Below are 26,158 nucleotides of genomic sequence, written 5' to 3'. Positions count from 1 at the left end.
TCAATGTTTTAAGGTGGTGAAAACAATTTTAAGTATCATTTGAAAAAAATCACATCCTTTCAGAATACAAAAAAAAAGTTACCCAAAGAGCAGCATTGAAATTCACGTCAAGAATATCTATTGCATTCATACAAAACATAAGGTTTGCCATCCTTCATATTTTCCCAGTTGACAAGAGCACACTTACCACACATCCATTACTATTTAAAGGCGGCAATAACTCTACAGACAAGTGGAACTCTTCACCTGCAACTGTCAGATGCATTCTTTATTATACTTTCGACCTAAATACAAAGTCAGCTTTCTCCAAAGTTGAATAAAACCTTCATTCCCAGTAGGCCAAACACACACATACCATGTAAATATTATCTCCAATATGGATTCCCTTAGCTGAAATTAACGTATAGTACTGCTAAACCTCTCAAGGTAGATAATGATCGAATCCCAAATCCAGGCCCATGGCTGAACTAGAAGCAGGAACTGTTCCAAATTTATTGAGATAAGACTAGAAGATGACATTATTGTTTTATTCTTCTGGCTTTATATTCTATGTTTTGGTTTATTTTCTGTGTTTGAAGATAGCACTGGAGAGTAGTGATGTGAAACAACACTTTTTACTGTATTTGTTATAAATATGCATGACAATAAATCAATTCAAAGATCTTGATGTAGTTGTTGGGGTCACAATGTGAAAATTTGAAAAATATGCCATCATGTCAGCAGTGGGATGGTGGATGCTCAGAGACTGTTTAAGGCAGACAGACCATGATGTGTTGGGAGATCAGGGTCATGATTGGCAAAATGATGTGCAACTTGGTAAGTGTAGTGGTACACATACAGGAAATATGAACACTGAAATCTGAGATATAAAGTGACTGACTAAGTAAATGCTTTGCATTGACCTGAAGAGTAATCTCCTTTCTTTTGATGAATCCCCGAATCAGCTTTTGTTTATTTTTATCTTTCAGGAAGTTCAACTTAAAAGTATTTAAAGTAATGGCCAGATGTTAAAATAAAAAATAAATATGTTTATAACAATGTACAATGTTTAAAAATATTATCCTATAACCTCTCATTGTACAAAAATATTAAACTTAGCTGCTTGGTTGAGCAGGTAAATCATGTTTCCTTTAAATTAGAACTTTCATAGATTGAAGAACTACACAACTCATGTCCAAAACCACAGAAACATGAGCAGTCTGGTACTAACTATTAAACTATGCCATTACATCAGTGCAGTTCTGTATTGGATAAAATCTATTCGATATATATCAAGAAGTCCCATCACAGACACTCATTGTTGAGGCGAGTAACTGCCATTGTGAGGTTTTCTCAGCCTGTGTCTTGGCCCTGCGTTTGGCAAGTTTGGAATTGGAAGGAGGGGAAAGTCGCATAGAACAAACAGTCTTGATGATCGCTTCCTGTTCCCCTTGCATCTCCTCATCTTGCTGTGAAAGCTGTCTGTTGAAGGCAATGGCTTCTGCAGCAAAATCAGTCAGGTCCTTTGTGCTACTGTTTCTGGAGAACAAATATGACAATTGTATCTATAAGCTGGGAAATAATATTGATAATTCACTACATAATATCTTAAAATACACACGAACCAGCATAATCATTAAGGATATTACAGTGTAATGTAACAAGCTAAGACAGTAGCCTGCAATTATTAAATTCCAATATTAACTTAACCATGCAATTTGATGTCAACCATTACAGACTAACTAGGTCAACCAGAAAACACAAAGAAATCTCTATGTTTGTACAGATTCAACTGTTAAAGGACTTCCTTTTACAGAATGATAAAAGATACAAACAGGCTTGAATCAGAACATGCATAAAATCATTCCAAATCTGAATGATGTCTTCCCTTGTCAATACTTGGAGGAAGTAATGAAGAATATGCTTTCTCTAAGCAGAGATAAACCAAGCAGAATTAATGAGATTGATATAAATGAGACAGATTTGAAGTCTTAAACAGACTAAAAGTGTTTTAAAATAAATAGATCCTCAATAACACATAGTTACTTTCCCAGGAGACTGAGGGGGGCTTGGAAGGAGTTTTTCAGCACTGATGATCACTGCAAAGAGAATCACTGAACACTACACAGCAACTGGAAACAGTCAAGCATAATGCCCACATTGACAGGCTGACAGCCAGGTATGAGCAACATCAGTAATTCTAAGGAAGTGACCTGGCATTCAGAAACAGACTACAAACTGGCCATATTTGCAGGTTATGTCAAAGCAGGAGGAGCAGTAAAATTTGATGAGGTGGCTAAAATTACAAAATGAGTGGACAAAATATGTAAGTGCAAAAATTGCAAAAGAATAAATATGACTATTGAATCTATAAGCTGGATAAGAACATTGGTAATTGGCTGCATAATATCTTAAAGTATATATTAAGCAGCAATATATGTCACTCTTAAAAATGACAACAAAATTGATCAAGATTATGTTAAAAGTCAAAAAAGCCAAAAGAACGTGCAACTGTATAACCACACGGTAGAAGTCAGAGAATGCCACAACAAAACTGCGTCTGGTATCATATCTTGTTCTAATTTCCAGGATATAATCAAGAAGTGGAGGGAGTACAAAGATTCATGAAGTTGATCAGAGCATCGCACTTAATAGGAAAGGTTAGAAAGCTCCTTGCCTTTGTAGTAGTTGTGGTGTCGGCAGACGTTTTTCTGGCGCATTCTACAAAGAAGAGAATTATTATTATTTTCATTGCAAAAGCATTTTCCGAGACTGTTCTTTTGTTAAAATCAATGAAGGTTACTTTATAAAGGGAACATGATATCAAATTACTGCACAGATAAAGTAGCACTTGTGAATGAATGCAAAACCATAGGAATAGTTCACTGGGGGCAACTTTTACACTACAGTACCTAGTATTGTTTGCTGTGTACTTTAATACTGACTAATAAAGTAGACACACTTAATGCGTCTTCTTATAAGATGGTCTTCTCAAAGTATGTTAGAAACTAAATTATAAGAGCATCGAATTCTAATTGCTGAATCAATCTAATCACGCTTCAGAGGGCATTAACCAACTGATCAGTTGTCAGGGTGACTCAATTGGTGTTATGCAGTAAATAGATTAATGTTTCCAGAAACTAACAAATGTTTTTGTTATTAAATAGTTAGTTAGTTTATTTGTGATCTCAAGTAATAATCCATACCAAAACAAGATGTTTAACAATAAAAGTAGTGAGCATATCTTGCTCTGTATCATTTTTGATAGCTAATTTCAATTCTTTCAACAAACATGAACTCATGAAGATTCAAAGTATGGGATTTCTCAAGTGAAATGATTTTTTTTTTTACCAGTTACTGAATAATGGTTGGATTGGGTTTATGGCTGTAGCACATATCACTCGCATATGGAGAAAGTAGAAAATGTTGAGCTTGGTCTTGACTATTTATTACTCTTTAAATAGTTTCTCAGCTTCACTGTACCAAAAATCACCAATAAACCAATTGAAGTGCCTTTTGTGACATGACTTCCGTCCAGAAGTGATACAGCAGTGCATTAAACAATTTGGCCAAATAATCCCATTCTAATTCTATTTTAACATGTGTACTTACCCCCTGCACCCAGGGATGTTGAAGAACTTGTCCAGCACTGAGCCTATCCTTTGCATCACGCATCAACAACTTACGAATCAAATCCTTGGCCCCATCAGAGATATGAGCCCAATCCTTCTCAGGGAACTCATATTTACCTTCCTGTATGCTCTCAAATAGTATGTTCTGTAGGCCAAAGAACATCATATTCTAATCGATTGTTGTGCCTTTAACAGAATATACTATCACTAATACCAAAACTCTTCCAGTGGTTTAACCTGTAAAGACACTGAATGAATAGCTCAGCCACTGACAGATTGAATCCAGTTTCTGTTATTCCCTGATCTGAGCTGGTGTACCAAGAACTCCAGGTAGTAAGGGGAACTATCAGCCTCTTGTTTAACCAGATGATATCGTTTAGTTTCAATAGTCTGCACTGAAACTAGGATGTCAACCCTCACAATTTAGGCACAAGCAAAAAGAGTTCTAATGGAAACCATAATCCAGGTATAGTAGTTTGGTGGTTATGTTAGTGGACTAGAAATCTTCCTGGAGACTAGAGTTCAAATCCCAAACTAGCCAGTTGGGAAACAACCTGGAATTAGCAGCTAACATCAGTGATGACGACCATGGAACTACCAAGTTGTCATTAAAGCTCAACTGGTTCACTAATACCATTTTAGGGAAGGAAATTTGCTGTTCGTATCTGGTTAGCTAGGTCCAGACCCATTGCAATGCGGTTGACTCTTAACTCTCCTCTAAAGTGATCTAGTAAGCCAGTCACTTGCATCAAAAACTTGTGACGAACTCTTGCAGTTTGATAAGATGGCTCAGCACCTTCTTCAAGGGCAATTAGGGATGGGTAAGAAATGCTGGCCTGGTCAGTGACATTTACACCTTGTGACTGAATAGAATAAAAATATTTTTAAAAGGAAGATTAGAACATTGATATAATAAGTATTTGCTTTTTAGATCAAACGCTACGTTACAAAGCAACTACCAATCAATATGAATGTTCGAGAAAGGTTACAAGTCACAATGGTACATGAATGAAAACTGCTTAGTACTTTTAGCCAAAAGAATGGCTCAGTTTAACAATGCTTTTGAGGTGCATTAGAATCCTTGCCAATTTGTGGCACCATTTCAAATCAGGTGACTTTTTCTGATGTTAAGGTGAAGGAAGTCAAACCCTAACGGCACTGAAAATGTTTGAAGACCTGGTCTAACTCTCAAAGGAAAGGAACAAGCTGAGAATATCACCATCCTCCTCTAGAAAGCTTTTCTTTCAATACATTTAATACATTTCAGCCAGATTAAAATATTGTCAATGATTTTTAAATGATTTCTACAACAAAGAGAGTACTAAGATGGGGTTCATGACTTAGCAGTACAGAGTGGAACAGTGTGTATTGTCTATGTAAGACGATATAAAATCTAAATGATAAAGAACTTTAATAAAGAAAGCATGGAATTCACAGCTGGTGAAGCAGTCAAATGCAACATTAATAGAACAGTGCAGCACAGTACAGGCCCTTCGGCCCACGATATTGTGCCGAGCATTTATCTCAATCTAAGATCAATCTAGCCTACATACCCCTCAATTCACTGCCATCCAGGTGTTTGTCCAGCAGTCGCTTAAATGTCCCTAATGTCTCTGACTCTACCACCACTGCTGGCAGTGCATCCCAGCACCCACTACTCTCTGCATAAAGTGTAACAGCATTGGGAAAAATAGAAAACTTTTTAAAATTTATAATTGAATCCAATACTTAAATTCAAAAATTGTTGCAGTTCAATATTTAAGTAGGACATCCATAACTTAAAGGAACATTTACCTCAAAACCCAGAGTTAGCAGAAGCCTGGTGAGTTAGCAAGATACCTCTGATGCAAGTTAGGGGGAGGAAAATCATTACCTCGCTCTAACAGCCATAACTTTTACTTTGAAAGATGCTGAAGGGCTGTTTACTTCTGCTTTTCAAGTTACAGAACTGAATTTCTTACATACAGCAGTTATACCCCAATTCCCCGTTCACCTTTAGTTTCCCATTAAAATTGCATAATTTCTAATTTCCAGGCCAGTTCAATCCCCCTTCCTTTTTGAAGAAAGGCAATGTTGGTTCAAGTGGAAAGTACTCATGATGATCAGTTTTCATGATTCATCTAACTATATTTCAAGACTGGGATATTAACAATAATTCAGTTTAACGTTACATTTGTCAAAAAGTCAGTTGACTGCAACTTAGGGCTATTTTAAACCTCTTTCATAAAATGTTGTACAATGGTAACTTTTCGTTATGGTTTGTGAAACCATTTTATCAATGTTTTAACCTGTGGTAAGCTTTACCGTGGAATGGATCTCTCTTATCAGAAGTTACATTAAAGTTTTAAAGTTAGTTTAAACCTTACTGCACAATAAATTTTACTTACTATTCTATTAGGGTGTACCACTATTTCTGTATTGATTTATCCTACTTTATGCCAACTCAAAATCTTAATATGAAAAAACATTTGTCAGTTGAATAATGAGCAAAAAGTCATTCAAGAAATAGTACCATTGTCAGAACTTTTAAAATTTCATAAATACGATAAATTTGATATTTTGTTACAAAGACCCATTTTGAATAAAAAAAACCATTTCTCAACTTCATGACAAACAGAAAATCTGTTTATCTAGTTCTAACATCCTAATTAAATCTAAATAAACGCTTTACAAATTAACTCAGTCACTTTACTCCAGAAAAATACTTCACATCCAACAGAACCATCTGTCCCCCACGGGTGTTCGTCTCAGTTTGTTTTCAAATTTTTACTTTTATTGTTAGAATGTTTTTCTCAACGAGAATTGTTTAATCGATTTGCTAATTCTTGTATTAGAATTGTTTTGTTTCTTCGTTTGAATAAAAGCGTTCTTTTAAAAAACAAATCACCTCGGAAATACAGGAAAGAACACTTCAGTAAAGGCAGAAAACATGAACAAATTGAAGTATAGTAATAATAAAACGAGTGATCAAGTCAGTGAAAACAGAAAAAGCAATCTCATGAACTCTCAGTAAAAAATATGTTGCAATTATACTTGAACTCTGTGGAAAAATAATTGGACTAAAACTACTGAAGAAAATAGAGAGAAATTATGGAATGTCAAGGAGATTATTGCGACCTTTCCAAAGGTATTAGTCAAAAAATGTATCATGAAGAGACACTACAGCACCCCCCTCACCCCACCCCAAAAAGAAGAATTTAGAGAGAACAGAAACTCTGAAGGTTGTACAACAGGCAATAAGCCCCAAGAGTACACAGAATTGAAGCACAAGTAGCTAAAGAGGAGTCTGAAGTGATAATTTACCACATTAACAAATGAGAACAGCTTTGGACATTGGCAGTAATGCCAGTTTCCAGGTAAATAAAGAACTGCAACAATGTGTTGTATTAATCTGATTAGGATGCTTGAGAAACTATTTACCAGATACTGTGACATCTGTAACATAAAACATGTGTGAGAATATTCATACCTAATACAGCAACATATTTCTGTAGTTAGCACATCGCCTTTAACACTTTTTATCCCCCATAAATAAAGCATTATTTCTCATTCTTTAATAATTTATTTGCAGATATGTTATACAGTCTTACCCGACAAGCCATGCAGGCCTCGCCTCTGTCCCAGCCGCAGTCTGTTCCACAGTTCCCCACGAAGGGTGGGTTGCCACTCAGCATGATGTACAGTATTACTCCAAGGCTCCATAAGTCACAACGTTTATCATAAAATGATGCGTCCTCTGTGAACGTCTCTACGACTTCAGGAGCCATGTATTCCACAGAACCACACTGAGAACATTAATGCAGTTATTAGAAATTAAAACCTGAGACAGTTGAGCATTAATTTCTCATCCAGCTGTCAAAATAAGACTAAGTTCGAGCATCACATTAATCTAGGCTGAGTTATATTTTGGAGATGGATAATCATGCAAGAATGATCGCCACAGGCCATTCGGATAGTTTTTACTCTCTGACACCATTCCACGTTTAGCATCTCACCTAAAGTTGGACTGCATAAAGGCAGACCTGCCAGCATGAAATTTACAAGCAATTTTGTACTGTTGCAGTGCAGTAGCAGGTTCTTCCATTGAAAACCCTTAACAGTAAACCAGCTAAGAAAAGATAATGCCCCAAATTCTTAGGTCAGAGGCAAAAACCTGCATGACTCTTCCACATGGAACAACACGACTCCTTAACTACAGGAACCTTTACTGTGACAGGAGTCTGAAAATCAGGAAGGAGAAGTTTGAATTAGTTAATTCAATGTCAATCATGCATAGAAGGTAAAATAAGAAGAATGAAGGGATTAAGAGAGATAACAGCCGGAAAGGAAAGTTTCTCCAACAACAATTAAGATCTAAAGGAATGAGAGACTTCACTGTAAAGATTAATTTTTAATAGAGAGGTTGCTTGGCAATAATTGAGACTCCACACATCAACACTTGAATGGACAAGTACTAACTTTTTCTGGTGTGTATGATAGGAAATTACCTAGCTTAACATTAACAAATGGAACAGTCTTAAGTCTCTCGGAGTCTCACCATTATAAAAACTTCTGGAGCAACAGGATTTAAACAGCTTCCTGATTTCTACATTTGACAGTTGCTTGCCAAAAGTTCATGTCTGGTTTATTCTTCAATACCAAATACTAGTGCAGAACATCAGTAATGCTGAAAAGACATGCTGTCAAATCTTTTCATCTTGCACCCATCAGAACAGAATCACAAACAAACTAAACTTCATAAAGGATCATTTTGAGGTGGCACAGTGGCTCAGTGGTTAGCACTACTGCCTTACAGCACCAGGGTCCTGGGTTCGATCCCCCCCTCTGGTAATTGTGTGGGTGGCATTGGCATTTGCACATTCTCCCCATGTCTGCCAGGGCTTCTGCCAGGTGCTCCAGTTTTCTCCCACAGTCTAAAGATGTGCAAGCTAGGTGGATTTGTCATGCTAAATTACCCATGTGCAGGTTAAGTACATTAGCCAATAGACATGCAGGGTTACAGGGATAGAGTAGGGGGATGAGTCTGGTTGGGATGCTCATCAGTTGGTCAGTGTGGACATATTGGGCCAAATGGCCTATTTCCACACTGTGCAGATTCCTAGAACAAGTTGTACTGCACGAGATAAGTGAACATACTGGTTGGCAAGTGGACTTGCAGTGTGGCTCACTCACACATACTAGAAGCCACCGATATTTATCAGCAGGACCCTATCTTTTGTAAATAGAAGGAACATGTCTGCATATTGTATCTGCTTTAACTTCACACAAATCAGGGGGAGCAGCCTTTCCCTGAGGCATATCCCATTTCAATGCCCCAGACAGAATCAACTAGCCTGGTTTGAATGTAAACAAAAACATCACAGTTTAGGAAATGCACTATAGTTTAAAAAGAAGCCATAATGATATTTACATACCGGCGTCATCAGCTCAGGCGTTGAAATGGGAGTACATGCGCTGCTCAACTTTACCCCACTGCCAAGGTCAAAGTCGCAAATCTTCACTGGGGATATCTAGGGAAAGGAATGAGAGAAGGGAAAGGGAGGAGAGAGAAAGGGGGAGGGAGGGGCAGGCAGAAGAAAGTGAGAGGGGCAGGTGGAGGGAGAGACACAGGCAGAAAGAAAGATGCAGGCAGAGAAGGGGGAAGGGAGGTGCAAGCAGAAAGACAGACATGAATTTATGATTAAATTGTCAGTTTCCAGCAAGCATTGAGAATTTCATTTTCAAATCAAGAAGCAATGTGCAAAAGTAACAAGGATGTAGATTTCTACTAACAGAAAGGCAGTCTGTTAGATTGGGATCCCAAATACTTCAAATTGTTCTTCTACAGCTTATGTCTCAAAGAAACTGCTCCCAACTTGCAGAGTTTCAAAAATGTCTCAAAACAGAACGTGACTTCAATTTTATAAATGCAAACATTTATAGCACAGGAAGAGAACATGCAGACCATCCTGTCTGAGCTGGTCAACAAATATATGACTACACTAATCCCATTCTCACCTCGTGGCTCACAGTCCTGAAGGCTATAGCAACGCGGGTGAACATCTAAAACGAGACTTTGACTCAACCAGTCTTTCAGGCAGTAAGTTCAGGACTCCCCACAGCCTCTGGGTGAAAAGAATTCTTAATTCTTCTACCTCTTACTTTTGATGGTATGCTCTCTGGTTACTGATCCTGTACTAATGGAATAGATGCCTTCCTATCCACTCAATCTGTGCTCTTCATAATCAGGATCTCTCTTAACCTTCATATCACCAAAGGAAATAACTCCACCTACCCAGTCTTGCCTCTTAGCTCAGATCATCCAGTCCAGATAGCATTCTGCTATTGCATTCAATGCCTTGTTTAATAAAAGCAAGTGTCTATTATGCCTTAACTACTTTTTCTACTAGCCCTGCAACCTTCAATGATCTGTGGATACGCACACCAAGGTTCCTCTGATCTGCAGTTCTTTCCATGATCCTACCATTTGTAATGCAACCTCTTGCTTGTTAGCCCTTCCCAAGTGCATTACCGCATATATTCCCAGGTGGCATTCCAGTGGCCACTGTTCTGCCAACGTGACTGTCTGTTGATGTCCTCCTGCACTTTATGGCTATCCTCTCATTTTATGAAGTTAACATTATTATTCATAGTGCACAAGGAACCAGACGTATATGCCTTGAAGTGCACCACTCCACATCATGCAACGGAGCAAGGCAATGATTCAGGCCTCCCTGGGCTACAGCTGTTACAAGGATTGAACCTGCACCAGTCACATCATTCTAGTAATCCGCCAACTGAACTAACAAATCCCCATAAAAACCAAAAGAACTGCAGGTGCTGTTCTTGACAGTCACTCAATCCAAAATGCTAACTCTGATTTCTCTCGACAGATGCTACCAGACCTGCTGAGCTTTTCCAGCAATCTCGGTTTTTGTAACAAATCCCCATGCTTTGTGAAACAAAAGTACACATCTTGTACAGTCAGAGATATACAGCACAGAAACAGACCCTTCGGTCCAACTCACCCATGCCGACCAGATATCCCAACACAATCTAATCCCACCTGCCAGCATCCGGCCCATATCCCTCCAAATCCTTCCTATTCATATACCCACCCAGATGCCTTTTTAATGTTGCAATTGTACTAGCCTCCACCACTTCATCTGGCAGCTCATTCCATATACGTACCACCTTATGTGTGGAAAAAGTTGCCACTTAAGTCTCTTTTATATCTTTCCCCACTTACCCTAAACCTCTAGTTCTGGACTCCCCCACCCCAGGGAAAAGACTTTGTCTATTTATCCTAGCCATGCCCTTCATGATTTTATAAACCTCTATATGATGATCACCCCTCAGCCTCCAATGCTCCAGGGAAAACAGCCCTAGCCTATTCAACCTCTCCTCATTGTTCAAATCCTCCAACCCTGGCAACATCCTTGTAAATCTTTTCTGAACCGTTTCAAGTTTCACAACATCTTTCCGATAAGGAGACCAGAATTGCACACAATATTCCAATAGTGGCCTAACCAATGTCCTGTACAACTGCAACATGACCTCCCACCTCCTGTACTCGATACTCTGACTGATAAAGGAAAGCATACCAAATGCCTTCTTCACTATCCTATCTACCTGCGACTCTACTTTCAAGGAGCTATGAACCTGCACTGCAAGCTCTCTCTGTTCAGCAACACTCCCTAGGACCTTACCATTAAGTGTATAAGCCCTGCTAAGATTTGCTTTCCCAAAATGTAGCACCTCACATTTATCTGAATTATACTCCATCTGCCACTTCTCAGCCCATTGGCCCATCTGATCAAGATCCTGTTGTAATGTGAGGTAACCTTCTTTGCTGTCCACTACACCTCCAATTTTGCCAACGGAATCTTGCCAACACTGGCAAATGACTGACCAAAACTGCAAGAGGAAGTGCATTCATCCACTTGTAAATACATTGCTACTAAAGATACTGACTGCACGTTTAACTGAAATGCAGCAGCACTATTTTAAGGATTAATTATATGCTTAATTCACCAGAATAATAGATTTATTTCAGTAACTGTTTAGTTATTATTTAATTTGCTCCTATTTTTAGCTAAGTGCAAGCTCCAGTCTCAAAGAGGTTATTACAGTTCATTGTGTTAAGGCAAAAAGATAAGGATTTTAAAAAAAAAACTTTCTTCTGCACAGTAGGCAAAATAACTATGGTCAAGGTAATAAACCTCCAGTGATTAATTCACTCTTCCAAAATAATTAAACATTTGGTACCCTGGTATAGGACCTAATTGAAATTTTACAAAAGGACTGGCCCTTTAAGACCAGAGAAGTGGAGCAATGTTTCAGAGAAAGTTAAATCTATTAATGCACCAGTAGTCACTCTCTAAAACTAGCAAAGTTGTAATCTAACATTGTATTTAAAAAACCACTAAAAGCTGACTTGAAATAAATATAAAATATCACAGCCACAATGTACAAATCCAATGACTAAGCAGGAATATGTACCTGCAAGTTCCTACCCAAACCGCAATCAAATCCGGCTTTGAAATGCTGCAATTCATAATAACTGGCAATTCATTGGGCTTATCCAGTGGACATCTGAGTTCTACATCAGATGTAGTTTCATTCATAAATGAAGAAAAGATGGAATTAGGAATTATTCAGTGTACATAGCTCCAAACTAACATCATTAGAATTTTGGTCAAATGATAATGTGTATGTGTGCTGGACTGCACACAAGATAGCTTAAAATCATAACATGATTTACAAGTTCCACAGGTATTATACAGGCATCCACGCTGGCTGCATCTAACATCTATTTAAGGAACAACGTAAACCTGGCAAGGAACATCAGCCAACATGCTGGCATTTTGTTTAATCTAATGTCCCTGGAGCAGTTTGTACATATTTTGAAATTATAAGCCATTGAATTTTAATGAAGTCTAAAACTGAATTAGCAAACTGGCATCCACGTGACTCAGGCACTCATGGTTCAGAATCAATCTGCATTCCTTTTCTTTGAATCTATCTCCATCACTCCATATTTCCTATCTCACTGATGCTTTTTTCAGCTTTTTGCTGTCTATTCTCATGCACACTAACTGTACAGTTTCTAAAGAAAAGTAGTTTGAAATTTTGAAAAAGGGCATAAAAACCTACATGAATAGTCATTTTTTATTAACCCAAAGGAGCTAACCATCTCAACAGCTAATTTCAGTTATTGAAATGCAAAGTGAGCAGCATTCCCTTACAGGAGGGAAGCATCAAGTTCAGTTTGGAAAACATCTCAGTGACACAAGTAATCAGCATACCCTTTAACAAACGTACTCAATATGATGTCAAGTTGTACAGGTAAACTGGTACAACAGACATTTTACCTGTTCTGCAAATTCACAAAGGATGTTCTCTGGCTTCAGATCTCTATGCGCTATACCTTCACAGGGAGAACAAGAAGTTAATTACATAAATCAGAGACACAAGAATTCTATCAGACACCTTAAATATTGCATAGTAAGGAATACATTTCCCTAAGCTGTTTGCAGTGAAAGTCTGACACACCCAATCTGCATTGTTGCTGCTATACTAGTTGATAACTAACTTGTGCCATCTTGGAGGATAACATCCTCCAAGAAAAAATAAATATTTCAAGCAGTGAATACTGGAAGCACTCAGCAGGGCAAGGAGGATCTGTGAAGAGACAGAAATAAAAATTAATGTTCCAGGATTAACAACCTTTCCTCAGAACCAGTTCCTGTTGTCCGACCTGAATATTTCCAGCATTCGGTTTTTATTTCAGATTTTGTTCATCTGCACAATTGCTTTTATGTTTTTCATTTTGAATAAAATCAAACTTTAAATTAACAATTTTGAATACAAAAAAAAACACCTGATATTGTCAGTGCCCAGATTTGGTCAATGCAGCCACAAAACAGGCATCAGTGATTTAAATAGGATTTTAAAAAGTACTTAAAATATTGATTTTATTGTTGGCACATGTATTGAGATTCAGTGAAAAGTGTTGTTTTGTGTGCTACATAGGCAAATCATACTATACAAAGTGCATCAGGGTAGCAGAACAGAGTGCAGACTACAGCATTACAGCTGCAGAGAAGGTGCACAGAGAGAAATCAGAGTTAATATTGGAGAGGTTCATTCAAAAGTCTGATAACTGTAGGGAAGAAGTTATCCTTGGATCTATTTATACATGTATTAAATATTTATGTCTTCTGCCCCATGGAACAGAGTATAGCCGGAATGGGAGGGGTCTTTGATTATGTTAATTGCTTTCCTGAGGCAATGGGAATTATAGGTGGAGTCAATGGATGAAAGACTGATTTGCCTGATGAACTGGGCTGTGTTCATGACTCTCTGTAGTTTCTTACAGTCTTGGGAAGAGCTGTTGCCATACCAAGCTGTAATGCATCCAATCGAGAGTGAAATTCTGGAAAAGCACAGCAGGTCAGGCAGCATCCAAGGTGCAGTAGAACCAATGTTTCGGGCATAAGCCCTTCACCAGGAATGAGGCTTGTGGGTTGGAGAGGTGAGAGATAATTGGGAGGGGAGTGGGGTTGTTTCGGGGGGGGGGGTTGAGGTAGCTGAGAATGCGATAAGTAAATGAAGGTGAAGGAGAGGAGGGCGGAGCGGATGGATGGGAAAGGTGATGGACAGGTCAGGAGGGCTGTGCAGAGTTGAGGGCTTAGGACTGGGATAATGTGGAGGAACCTGTTGATATCCACATTGATTCCATGTGGTTGCAGAGTCCCAAGGCAGAATATGAGGTGTTCTTCCTCCAGGCATCGGGTAGTAAGGGTTTGGCGATGGAAGCGGCCCAGGACCTGCATTCCTGTGGTGCATCCAGATAGGATGCTTTCTATGATGCATCTATAAAGATTGGTAAGAGTCCTTGTGGACATGCCAAATTTTCTTAGCTTCCTGAGGCAGTAGAGGCGTGCTTTCTCGATTGTCACGTTGACATGGATGGACCAGGACAGATTGTTAGTGATCATTACCCCCAGGAACTTGAGGCTGTCGACCATCTCCACCTCAGCACTGATGCAGACAGGTGTGCCCTCCACTCCGCTTCCTGAAATCAATGACCACCCTTCATTTTGCTAGTGTTGATGGAGAGATTTTGTCTTTACACCATGCTGCAAAGCACTCAATCTCTTTCCTGTAATCTGTGTTGTCACTGCTTGAGATCCAACCTACAATGGTGGTGTCATCAGCAAATTTGTAAATGGAGTTGGGGTGGAATTTGGCAACACAGTCATGACTGTGTGAGGAGTATAATAGGGGGCTGAGTATGCAGCCTTGCAGGGCACCTGATTATGGTCGAGGTGGTGTTGCTATCTATTCCTACTAATTACAGTCTATGGGTCAGAAAGTAGAGGATTCGGTTACAGAGGGAGGAGCCGAGACCTAGGCCTCTGAGTTTAGAGGTGGATTTACAGTATAGGTGGAACTGTAATCAATAAAGAAGCCTGACATAGGTACTCTTGTTATCCAGATGTTCTAATAGATATCACTCAATCTGTTTTATATCACAGGTTACAAATGGGAACAAGGAGAAAATTATGGGAGATCCAACTACAATGTTTTAGTTTTCTTCAATATACTGGGTGGCACTCAAACTACAACGTTGCAAATACTATTGCCCATTTTAAAAAGGGGATGAGTATAATGCTGCAACTCCAAATCGATCAGCTCAGAATGGAGAGTCCTTTAGAGACAATTAGCTGGGACAAAATTACTTAGCATAGTTGGAAAGGTATGAGCAAGAACTGAAAGTCAGTATTTGCTTTGAACAAATGCATAGAGTTCAATAAACTTGACTGAATTTTTGTTACAGTAACAAAATGGGTTGGTGAGGATAAGATAGCTGGTGGGGATTTCAACATACTAGAATAGCAGCAAAAACATAGCAAAACTTAATGCCAATTTAAGGGCCATTTGGAGCATAAATATATACTTTCTGTCCCTTAGCCAAGTTGAGTGTAATTGAACAATTGTTTTTCACTTAGAAGTGGGCAGAGTGGTGTTCTGAAGTCAGAATTTGCAGATTTGTTGGAGCATTTTTTTTTGCTATACTCCATGATAAATACTCTAACTAACTATAATGGTACTGCTATATATTTCCTGTTTCATTTCTTCTGCAGCTAACTATATAGAAAAGCAGGGTGTTTTGGTCTCGACCGTAGTATCTGCAATAACAGACTAATTTGAAAGGCAACAGGAAGGAGGTGTTGGGGAGGTTTAAAACTGTTTTGACAGGGGGCAGAGCCACAAAGTAGATGTAAAGTCAGGAACAAGGTCCAACCAGATATAGAAGGAATACTAGGACAGTCCAGAAGGTGGAGAAGACATGAGCATGATAAGGCACTCAGGAGGTCCCAAAAGCTAAAGTACATCTGTTTTAATGCAAGGAGCTTGACTGATAAGGTAGATGGATTTAAAAGCATTGATCAGCACATGAGAATATATTATATGGTTGAAAAAAGGGCAGGACAAGCAGTACATCATTCAATAGAAGTTGCAGGCGTGATGAGAGGTGGGACCATTGCATTATTAATAAAGGAAACCATCACTGTAGTAATGAGAGAGGATTTACAGGCAGCACAGTGGTTAGCACTGTTGTCGCACAGTGCCATGGGCCCAAGTTCAATTCCAGCCTTGAGTGACTGTCTGTCTATGTTGAGTTTTCAAGTTCTCCCTAGGTCTGCGTGAGTTTCTGCTGGTGCTCTGGTTTCCTCCCACAGTGCAAAAATGTGCAGGCTGGGTGGATTACCAATGGTAAATGCAGGGTTACAGGGATAGGGTGAGGGATATCCAGCTTCACTGGAACACTGGCTGAAGTAGGACATAAATGACAGCATGAGAGCAAGGTGGCACATTAAAATGGCAAGCAATCGAAATGTCAAGAGTCATACTTGTTGGACTGGTCAGGATGATAGAACAATTCAATGCAAGCTGGAGGAACAACACCGCATTTTCCATTTAGACACCTTATTGCCTTCTACACTCAACATTGAATTCAACAACTTAAAATCTGTCCACATTTTGTCCACCCTACCATGTAATTTCTGGTTTTCTAGGTTTTACTTTCAGCAGAGCTGAGCTATATAATGCTATTAATAATCTCTCTGGATCCCTCACCCTACTCTACAATCATTACCATTCCCTTTACTTTTTGTCCTGTGTCATATAGCCTCTAACCTCATTTGCCCTCCCCTTCTTTTGTTCCTTTATCTTTTCCAACAGGTAAAAAACCCAGGACTTTTCCACTTCTCTCTTCAGTTATGAAGAATCATGGTGTTGGACTCAAAGAAGTGTCAACTCTGTTCCCCCCTCGACAGATGCTCCAAAATCTTATGTATTACATACAGGGAGCATGTTTAAGAAAACAAACAAACAAACAAAAAGAAAGTAAACAAGGCCATGATCACAAGATTTTTTTGCCATAAACCAAAAAACGCTTTTTCGATACATCCACTTATTCTACAAACATTAAAACACAAGTGCTCTTGAGAATAGAATAAGCCAATTAAACCAAAGAGCTATTTGACAAATCAATGCAGTCTTCCCAGCCTATATTGTTTTTTTTTGTTCAATCTCTTTCCAAAAAAGAAAATCTGCATGGTTTAGCTGTTAGAACACCTATTTTTTTAAAAAAACCTACTTTAATGCCTTCAAAGGCGCTCTTATCCAATATTAGACCAGGTGAGGCATAGTCATACTGCAATATTATCAGGCATGTGCTGTTCACACTGTTTGATGTGTTTTCTCTCTCCAAATGTTGTTCTAACTTTGTAGGGCAGTCCAGTTCTTGTCTCTCCCATACATTTAGTATAATTTGTGGCCTCTGAACAAAATACATTTGCTGACATGCTTGATCCACTCATTATTTCCAAATTATTTTGTCAATACCCAGTCAACTGGCTTAACTTTTCTTTCCACAGATTTCACTGTGATCAATAATACCTATTACTAGTGGGCAACTTTACACTGGCTCATACAGATCCAATGTTACAACAAATTTCAACTGATACTCAAACACAGATCTCCAAAATTCATCTTCTCAGAACATATTTGGTTTTTTTTTTTACACTGACTCTCCTTACCTTTGGTATGCAGAAAATCCAAAGCAGATGCAATGTCTTTCACAACAATACTTGCTTCTCTCTCATTAAAGTACTTTCTTCTCTGGATGTGGGTCAAGATGGAACCTAGAAAGCACAGCAGACTTTTCTTCTTAAATGTAAAAGTTACATGAATGGAACTCCTCAGAATAAAATAAAAGATGCAGCCAAGTTGTTGAATTTCATAAGCAGCACTAATACAAGCATCAGAAAAAAAAATGGTTTAGAGTATGAATTAGTTGTTTGTGCCTGCATTTCCCACAAAGTGAATTGATCTTACACATGTTCATAGTGGATACCACAAGTACTGGAAAATAAGTAGATTTTTGTGAGCAAATGTTGTAGGCCAAAGATACTCAATCTTTTTATTTCAAAAACAGCAGTGCCATGATTTAGAATTTTCTGAGATTTACCTCCTCCCCTCCAAACCACAAATGTTCAAAACACAGAAAATATGAGGAGTGGGCCATTCCAGGATGGCAGATGGTGACTGGCGGAGTTCCGTGGGGGTCCATGTTGGGACAACTATTCTTGTTAGACAGTAATGATCTGGAATAATGAACTGGACATTGTCACTAAGTTTGCAGATGACACAAAGATATAGATTGATTATAGATTCCAACAATTTCCCCACCACAGTCAGATTAACTGGTTTGTTATTCCCTGATTTCCCTGTCACCCTTCTTAAAGATTGAAGTGGCACGAGCAAAATTCCAATCTCTCCACAGATGCCGCGAGGCAGCTGAGTATTTTATCATTTTAAAAATTAGGTTGAATTAAAATTCCCAAAGGGATGTTAATTTTTTTTTAATTACTGGAACATACGTGACTAACACGTATTTCTGTTTTAACTCCGCAAAGGCCTATATGCTTTCACCAAGACAGCCTTTCTTTACATGTGCACTTGACACTGACCCTGCTCAGAGCTGGCTCCTAGAGTGAACAGAACCCCTGACACTCCTGTTTATATCTGTCACCCAGTACTCCCTGACTGGACCAGGTTAACAGCCCCAATCAGGGAATTCCTATGCTATGAGTCAAGATTAGAGTGGTGCTGGAAATGCACAGCAGGTCAGGCAGCATCCAAGGAGCAGGAAAAGCAGGAGCCCTTCATCAGGAATGAGGCTAGAAGCCTCAGGAGTGGAGAGATAAATGGGAGGGGATGGGACTGGGGAGTATGTAGTAGAGAGTGTGATAGGTGGATGGAGGAAGGGGTAAAGGTGACAGGTCGGAGAGGAGGGTGGAGCAGATAGGTGGGGAAGAAGATTGACAGGTGGGACAGATCATGAGGGCGGTGCTGAGCTGCAAGTTTGGAACTGGAGTAAGATGGGGGTGAGGGGAAATGAGGAAACTGATGAAGTCTATGTTGATGCCCTGGGGTTGAAGTGTTCCGAGGCAGAAGATGAAGTGTTCTTCCTCCAGGTGTCAGGTGGTGAGGAAGTGGTGGTGGAGGCGGCCCAGGACGTGCATGTCCTTGGCAGATGCGAGGGGGAGTTGAAATGTTCGGCCACGGAGTAGTGGGGTTGATTGGTGCAGATGTCCCGGAGATGTTGCCTCAAGCGCTCTGCGAGAAGGCATCCAGTCTCGCCAATGGAGAGGAGACCACATCGGGAGCAACGGATGCAATAAATGACATTGGTGGAAGTGCAGGTGAAGGGGGGGGGGGCGTAGGTTTTGCAATTCCTGTGGTGGCAGGGGAAGATGCTAGGAGGGGAGGGTGAGTTGTTGTGCGGCGTGGACCTGACCAGGTAGTCCCAGAGGAAATTGTCTTTGCGGAAAGCGGATAGGGGTGGGGAGAGAAATATATCCCTGGTGGTGGGGTCCATTAGTATGTGCCGGAAATGTTGGCGGATGATACGGTTTATGCGGAGGTTGGGGAGATGGAAGGTGAGGACCAGGGGGGTTTTGTCCTTGTTGCGGTTGGAGGTGGGGTGGGACCCATTCTATGAGATCCACCTGGCTGAGCTTGTTCCAATGATAACAATGTTTGCAGCAACAAAACCAAGGCAGTTTCCACTGCAGTCCAAAATGAATATTCCAAATGTATGCACTTGCTGACAAGGGAATTACACAGCTACACTATAAAGGTTTCCTGACCTTTCTATTTTTAGGAGTACAACAACAGAAGGCTTTTGAGGGCAGTGCTCGAGCAACAGAAGGGAACAGCAGTAGTGAAAGATGGTAAAATGTCACGAGGTCACAGCATAACAAATCATCTGGGGTGAGTGCACAGTTAAACATTTAATTTATTCAATTAATTTATAAGAAAAGTGGTTATGAAATAAAACAGTATTAAGTAATAAGCATGAAACTTAAGCTAATTCATATACTTAGTATTCAATTAAGTTTAGGGATAAAGTTAAAATTAAATAGAAATGGATAGGAACACTAAAAGGATTCTGAACTTTGCTGTAAAAGAAAATCTTAGGTACATGTATAAGAAGAGTTAATTAAAACAATTAAGCTTATACCTTGTAAAATATAGTGACATCGGTGTAAGTCTTAAGTTTATTTCCAAAGTCTGTTAATAGTCCAATGAATGTATTGTTTACTGAGCATCTCAGTTAAAACTCTCACCTCACTGCATCAAAATCCTAAAGCTCCCTTATCTCTCAAAAGTGCGAGTGTATTTACACCTCATGGACTCTAGCAGTTCAAATTGGCAGCTCACAGCCATCTTGAGGGCAAATAGGGATGGGCAATGAGTGCTAGGTCAGGCTGGTGACACTCATCCTTTGAGCAAATAAATTTTAAAAATCCTGTGGAACGTACATCCTTTTCCATGTTGGAATTCCAGGATGTTTCTTGAGTCCTGGATAACTGCATGTGCAGAAAGTGCCATCAGTTGGTTTAGGAGTATAAACGGCAGTTGGTTTTACTGTGAAAGTTGTAGTTCACCTTTACAAAACACTAGTCAACCTCACCTGCTATATAAATATCCAATTTTGGACCAACATTTTAGGAAGAATGTGAAAACATTGGACAGGATGCTCAAAAGGTTTGAGGATAGTTCCTGGAATAAGGCTTCAATTATGCTGGAAAATTATGCTGGGGATTGTTCTTCCTTAAAGAATTTTGGGAAGTTTTGCATATCTTTGTCCAATTTTCTTTCAGAGTCTGGTTGAAGTAGCGAGAGGAATAATTGTTTCCTTTGACACAGGGGTTGAGAATCAGCGGACAGCAAGTTAAGATCATTGGCAAAAGAAGCAAAAAAGTGACACAATAAAACATTTTATTTAGTGAGTGGTTCAGATCTGGAATGCAGAATGAGTGATAGTGGGAGAACCCATTCTGGCTTTCTAAAGTGAACAGTATAACTTTCTAAAGAGAAAGAAATTAACGGGATCAAGGGAAAAAAATGGGAGAATAGGACTGGCTGATTCACTCCTGCAGACAGTCAGCATGTAATTCAATCACATTCTACTATTCAATGAGATCATGGCTTATCTTCAATCGGATTCCCCTTAACTGCCTTTGTAGTTCTTGCAGAGGTAGCATTGGTGAGACTTCTCTAGAACTTTTAAGTATTTACCATACACAGTCCATGTCTCTCAGCCATATGGCAGGGCATGCATCACTACTAGCCTGTAGTCTGTGAGCTTGGTGCTGGGTTTGACGTTCTGAACTACAATGACAGAGGATGAAACAACTTTGGATCAGGCCTGCAGTCAGCAGAGGTTAAACACTTCCCTGTGTTCTGTAGCTGAGCTCCATGACAGTTTTTGATGGGGAGGTCAGGCTTTGCAGCAAGGAATATCAAGAAACTTTAATTAAATCAGTTCGTAATCTTTGAAATTCTAGGTGTAGTAATTACTTTTTTCTCTAATTACTCCTAATCCTTAGAGATCAGATGTCATTCTGGTAAATCAATGCTGCAGCCCCTCCAAGGCCGATATTTTCGAAAATGTACTGCCCAGCAATGCTCACCAGGCATGGCCTAACCAGGACTTTGTATAGCTGAAACAACTTCTACTCCCTAGCCCCACTAGACTACTCACATCCCACTGTAATCTCTAGCTTACAGAAACATTGAGCCTGCAGGAACCTTAATAGGTTTTTTTTTGTTTTAAGATATCCAGAAAACCTATTTAACTGTTTAAACTGTTTAGCCCCCCAAGACTGTTATTCAAAACTTTAAATTTACACATTATCTTACCTGATTACTCTATCCGGCCACTGTAACTTTGATTTTCGATATGGTTAAATTTTGAATGGAGGGAACACAGGTGATGAGTCCTCACTGTGCTGACGAGTTAGACAGTGGAAATAATAATGGAACTGGGTTTATAGTTTTCAATATAAGGAAATAATGCCAATGGTCTATTGTTCCTAAACCCTTAAAAATAATGAGAAAATCCAGTTTTGTACTGCATTTTAACACAGTCACTACTCCTAGCCACTTAAACTAAATAATTTACAATACAATTCATCACAAGTAAGAGAAGATTCAACAAAGCCGTTTGTGGAAGTGGTACCCATCAACTGCTACCTGTTGTCCCTACTGTTCTTTTGACCAATGACTAAATTATTGGGCTCTGTATCAAATCTCCTTTCAGTTTTGCCTGTCAGATGTCTAACAATAACTCTGGACATTAGCATATAGATATTTTTCAATCACATATTCTAATAGCACTATAGATGGACGATATGAGGGACAGATTTGTAACTGCTACAAGATATTATCTATGTCTGTGATAAATCATAATTACAACATTTACAAAACAGATTCTTCAGATATGTATAGCGTAACAAAGCACAATCATTACTTGAGCATATGAATGATGTTATAAACTATGATAGCAAAACGGATCAGTTAATCATCTAAAGCCCAAAATTATACAGAAATTAGTTGATCTCATTATTGCCCATAGGCATGGCTTAAATTTTATGTATATAAGTTACTGCATTTATTTAACTTCTGAATTAGAAACCTATTTATACAATCCACATTCTTAATGACCATTGAGCAATTCATAATTCATATTGTCATCAGTAAATACTCTCCAATTACTGAGATTCTTAACATAAGAGAAAAGTAATTGAATACAATTTTACAGATTGCCAAATATGAAATTACATACAAATATCAGTATCTTTACAAAATATTTGAAAGTACAGAAACTGACCATTTGGACTAACAGGTCCATGCTGTTTTTATGGTCCATATAAGATTGCCACATATAACATAAACCCATCAACATATCCTTCTGCCACTTTCTTTCTTATATGGTTATCCATGTATCCTTCAATCCATTTACGTTATTTGGTTCAACTATACCTGGTGGTTAATTCTAACCAATCATTGTACAAAAGTAGTTTCTCCCAAGTTCTCTAGTAGATTTATTTATGGTGCTAAATTCTGGTTTTGACCACAAACAAGTATCTTCTCCACCTCTAGGAGAAAGTGAGGACTGCAGATGCTGGAGATCAGAGCTGAAAATGTGTTACTGGAAATGCGTAGGTCAGGCAGCATCCAAGGAACAGGAGAATCGACGTTTCAGGCATAAGCCTGAAGAAGGGCTTATGCCTGAAACGTCGATTCTCTTCTCCACCTCTACCCTACCAAACCCTTTCATGACCTTAATGACTTCTATCAGGTCACCCCCAAGTCTCCTTTATAGTTCAAACTTCTCTAATAGGTATAATGTTGTAGTTCTGGGATTTTTTTCAGGTTTGGTATTTTTCTTATAAATAATATTTTGTACATTTTAATAACTTACCCAAGTTTTTGATTTTTACAAAATGAATGACTCTGGAAGGACAGCATTTATTGCCCAACCTCAATTCATAGAATTTCCTAGTGTGAAAAAAAGGCCATTCTGCTCATCAAGTCCATCTGGACCTTCAGAGCATCCCACCCAGACCCGTCCCCCCTATCCTATTCCTGTCACTCTGCATTTCCCATGGCTAATCTACCTAACCTGCACATCTTTGGACTGTGGAAAGAAATCAAAGCATCCAGGAGATACCCACCCAGACACAGGGAGAATGTGTAAACTCCACACAGACAGTCACCTGAGATTGGAATCGAACCAGAATCCCTGGTGCTTTGATGTGACAGTGCTAACCACTGAGCAACTGTGCTGACCTATGTCCTTGAGAAGTTATTGGTAAGCTGCTTCCCTGAACTGTTGTAGTCCATGTGGTGTAAAATGACAGTACTGTTAAGAAGGGAATTCCAGAATTTTAACTAGCCACAGTGTAAGAACAGTGATATAGTTCCAAGTCAAGATGGTGGGTGACTTGGAAGCAAGTTGCAGCTGATGGCACTCTTATGCATCTGTTGCCCTTGTCCTTCTAGATAATAGAGGTTGTCAGTTTGGAAGGTGCTTTTGAAGGAGACTTGGGGAGTTGTAAATGGTACATGTTACAAGCAGTGTATGCCAGTTGTGAAAGGAATGAATGCTTAAGGTGTTGGACCTGGTGCCCATGTAGGCAGTTTTGTCCTGCATGGTTTTGCTTTTTTTTTTCCTGAGAGTTGAGACTTTCAAACACTTTGTCTCAAGAGTCAGTGCCATTCAATATTTTTAAAGCAAAAATCAGGTGAGAATATGGATTCTGAAATGCAAACAAATTAGCCATGATCTTATTAATGGTGAAACAGACTGAAGTGGCTGAATGGCCACCTTCTATTCCTATTTCTTATGTTCATAGGGGTTTCTTGAATGACATTACAGCTGTACTCATCCAAGCAATTGAACAGTATTCCATCATATTTGCAAATTTTGCCTTATAGATGGAGGACTAGCTTTGGAGAGGTGAATTACTCAACATAAAATTCCAAGATTTCTTTGTAGCTACAATAATTATATAGCTCATCAACTTGGAATAGGTAGGAACTATTGGCATAGCCTGTAACACCAACATCCTATGAACGCTTAAAAAATAAACTACCTCTAAGTGGCACTCAACCTGGTCGAGCTCTGATTCATTAACTGAGGGACAGCAACAAGTTAACAAGAGGTTTAGTTGTCCCCCCATTTGAGTCAATGGCATTGGACTTCACAAGGTCCAGAATAGTATTAGGAAGTCCTGTAGCCATGCCCAACCAACTGTATAACACTGCATCACTGCCACTGTTGCACTGGGACATATCCAAGGATGGTTATGGCAGGGTCTGGGATTCTGTGATGAATATGTTACTATGACGAAATTAGGCTGCTGCTTAAATATCTGTGGGGCATTTCTTCCGAAGTCTTTAGAAGTCCTAAATGTTAGTGATGTGGGGTGATTTACAGGATTAGCAAGGCTGGATGTACCTTAGTGGTGTTTGATCTCCAGGATGTTGCTGGCTGATCCATCAGGTTTTAAGTGCCTTTAATCAATCTGTTTAGAGGTATCATGGCACACCTCTGGAGCAGATGGGGCTTCGGGCCTGGATGTAGGGACACTATCACTGCACCACAAGAGCCCTTCTTGTTTTTTGTAGTGGCTTGATACTAAGAGTGGTTAAACATCAATAATTGTTGAACAATTTGATAGCTTCATGAGTACCATTACTGAAACTAATCTTTATTGGCTATTTTTCGTTTAACAAACTTAAATTTTCCAGCCTCAATTGTGACTTATACACTTGACTCTGATCATTTAGTCTTTACTTGTACATTACTAGTACAGTGACTTAACAATATCTATACAGAATATAGAATCCTGACAGAGTGGAAACAGGCCTTTCAGCCCAACAATTCCACACCAACCTTCCGAAGAGTAACCCATTTAGACTCATTCCCCTTCCTTATATTTACCCCTGACTAATGCACCTAGCCTTACACATCCCTGAGCACTATGGGCAATTTAGCATGGCCAATTCACCTAAGCTACACATCAGTTAAAGTGTGTTAGCTTTAACGCAAGGAGTATCAGGAATAAAAGTGATGAACTTAGAGCATGGATCAGTACCTGGTGCTATGATGTTGTGGCCATAACAGAGACATGGGTTTCTCAGGGGCAGGAATGGTTGCTGGATGTTCCAGGGTTTAGAGCATTTAAAAAGAATAGGGAGGGGGGAAAAAGAGGGAAGAAAGCATAGGTCGGCAGATTTTGGAAAAGTGTGGACGTAGTAGGGTTGTTGTAATGGGTGACTTTAACTTTCCCAATATTGCTTGGAACCTCCTTCGAGCAGAAGATTTGAATGGAGCTGTTTTTGTAAGGTGCGTTCAGGAGGGTTTCCTAACTCAGTACGTTGACAGGCCGACGAGGGGAGAGGCCATTCTAGACTTGGTGCTCGGAAACGAGCCGGGGCGGGTATCAGATCTTGTGGTGGGAGCGCATTTTGGTGATAGTGACCACAACTGCCTCACATTCTATATAGCTATGGAGAAGGAGAGGATTAGGCAAAATGGGAGGATATTTAATTGGGGAAGAGGAAACTATGATGTGATTAGACAGGAGTTAGGAAGCATGGATTGGGAGCAATTGTTCCATGGTAAAGGCACT

At 39.3% G+C, this 26,158-nt stretch overlaps 1 protein-coding gene across 4 annotated transcripts in view; it reads right to left on the bottom strand.

Annotated features, from left to right (window-relative positions):
* Positions 1–236: 236 nt before the first annotated feature.
* LOC122554249 (MAP kinase-interacting serine/threonine-protein kinase 1-like) overlaps positions 237–26,158 on the bottom strand; it is a 59,031-nt gene continuing 33,109 nt past the window's right edge. For all 4 annotated transcript variants that reach the window (XM_043698978.1, XM_043698979.1, XM_043698976.1 and 1 more), the window contains 7 exons: positions 17,705–17,809; positions 12,965–13,020; positions 9,026–9,121; positions 7,202–7,396; positions 3,592–3,756; positions 2,657–2,700; positions 237–1,518 (listed from right to left, as the gene is read on the bottom strand). In XM_043698978.1, coding sequence (XP_043554913.1) covers positions 1,272–1,518; positions 2,657–2,700; positions 3,592–3,756; positions 7,202–7,396; positions 9,026–9,121; positions 12,965–13,020; positions 17,705–17,809 — 908 coding nt within the window. In that variant the 3' untranslated portion in view covers positions 237–1,271. The remainder of the gene's footprint in view (positions 1,519–2,656; positions 2,701–3,591; positions 3,757–7,201; positions 7,397–9,025; positions 9,122–12,964; positions 13,021–17,704; positions 17,810–26,158) is intronic.

This window comes from Chiloscyllium plagiosum, chromosome 11, assembly GCF_004010195.1.
Source record: "Chiloscyllium plagiosum isolate BGI_BamShark_2017 chromosome 11, ASM401019v2, whole genome shotgun sequence".
In the NCBI taxonomy this organism is placed as follows: Eukaryota; Metazoa; Chordata; class Chondrichthyes; order Orectolobiformes; family Hemiscylliidae; genus Chiloscyllium; species Chiloscyllium plagiosum.
This window is presented reverse-complemented; position numbering and strand designations above follow the sequence as displayed.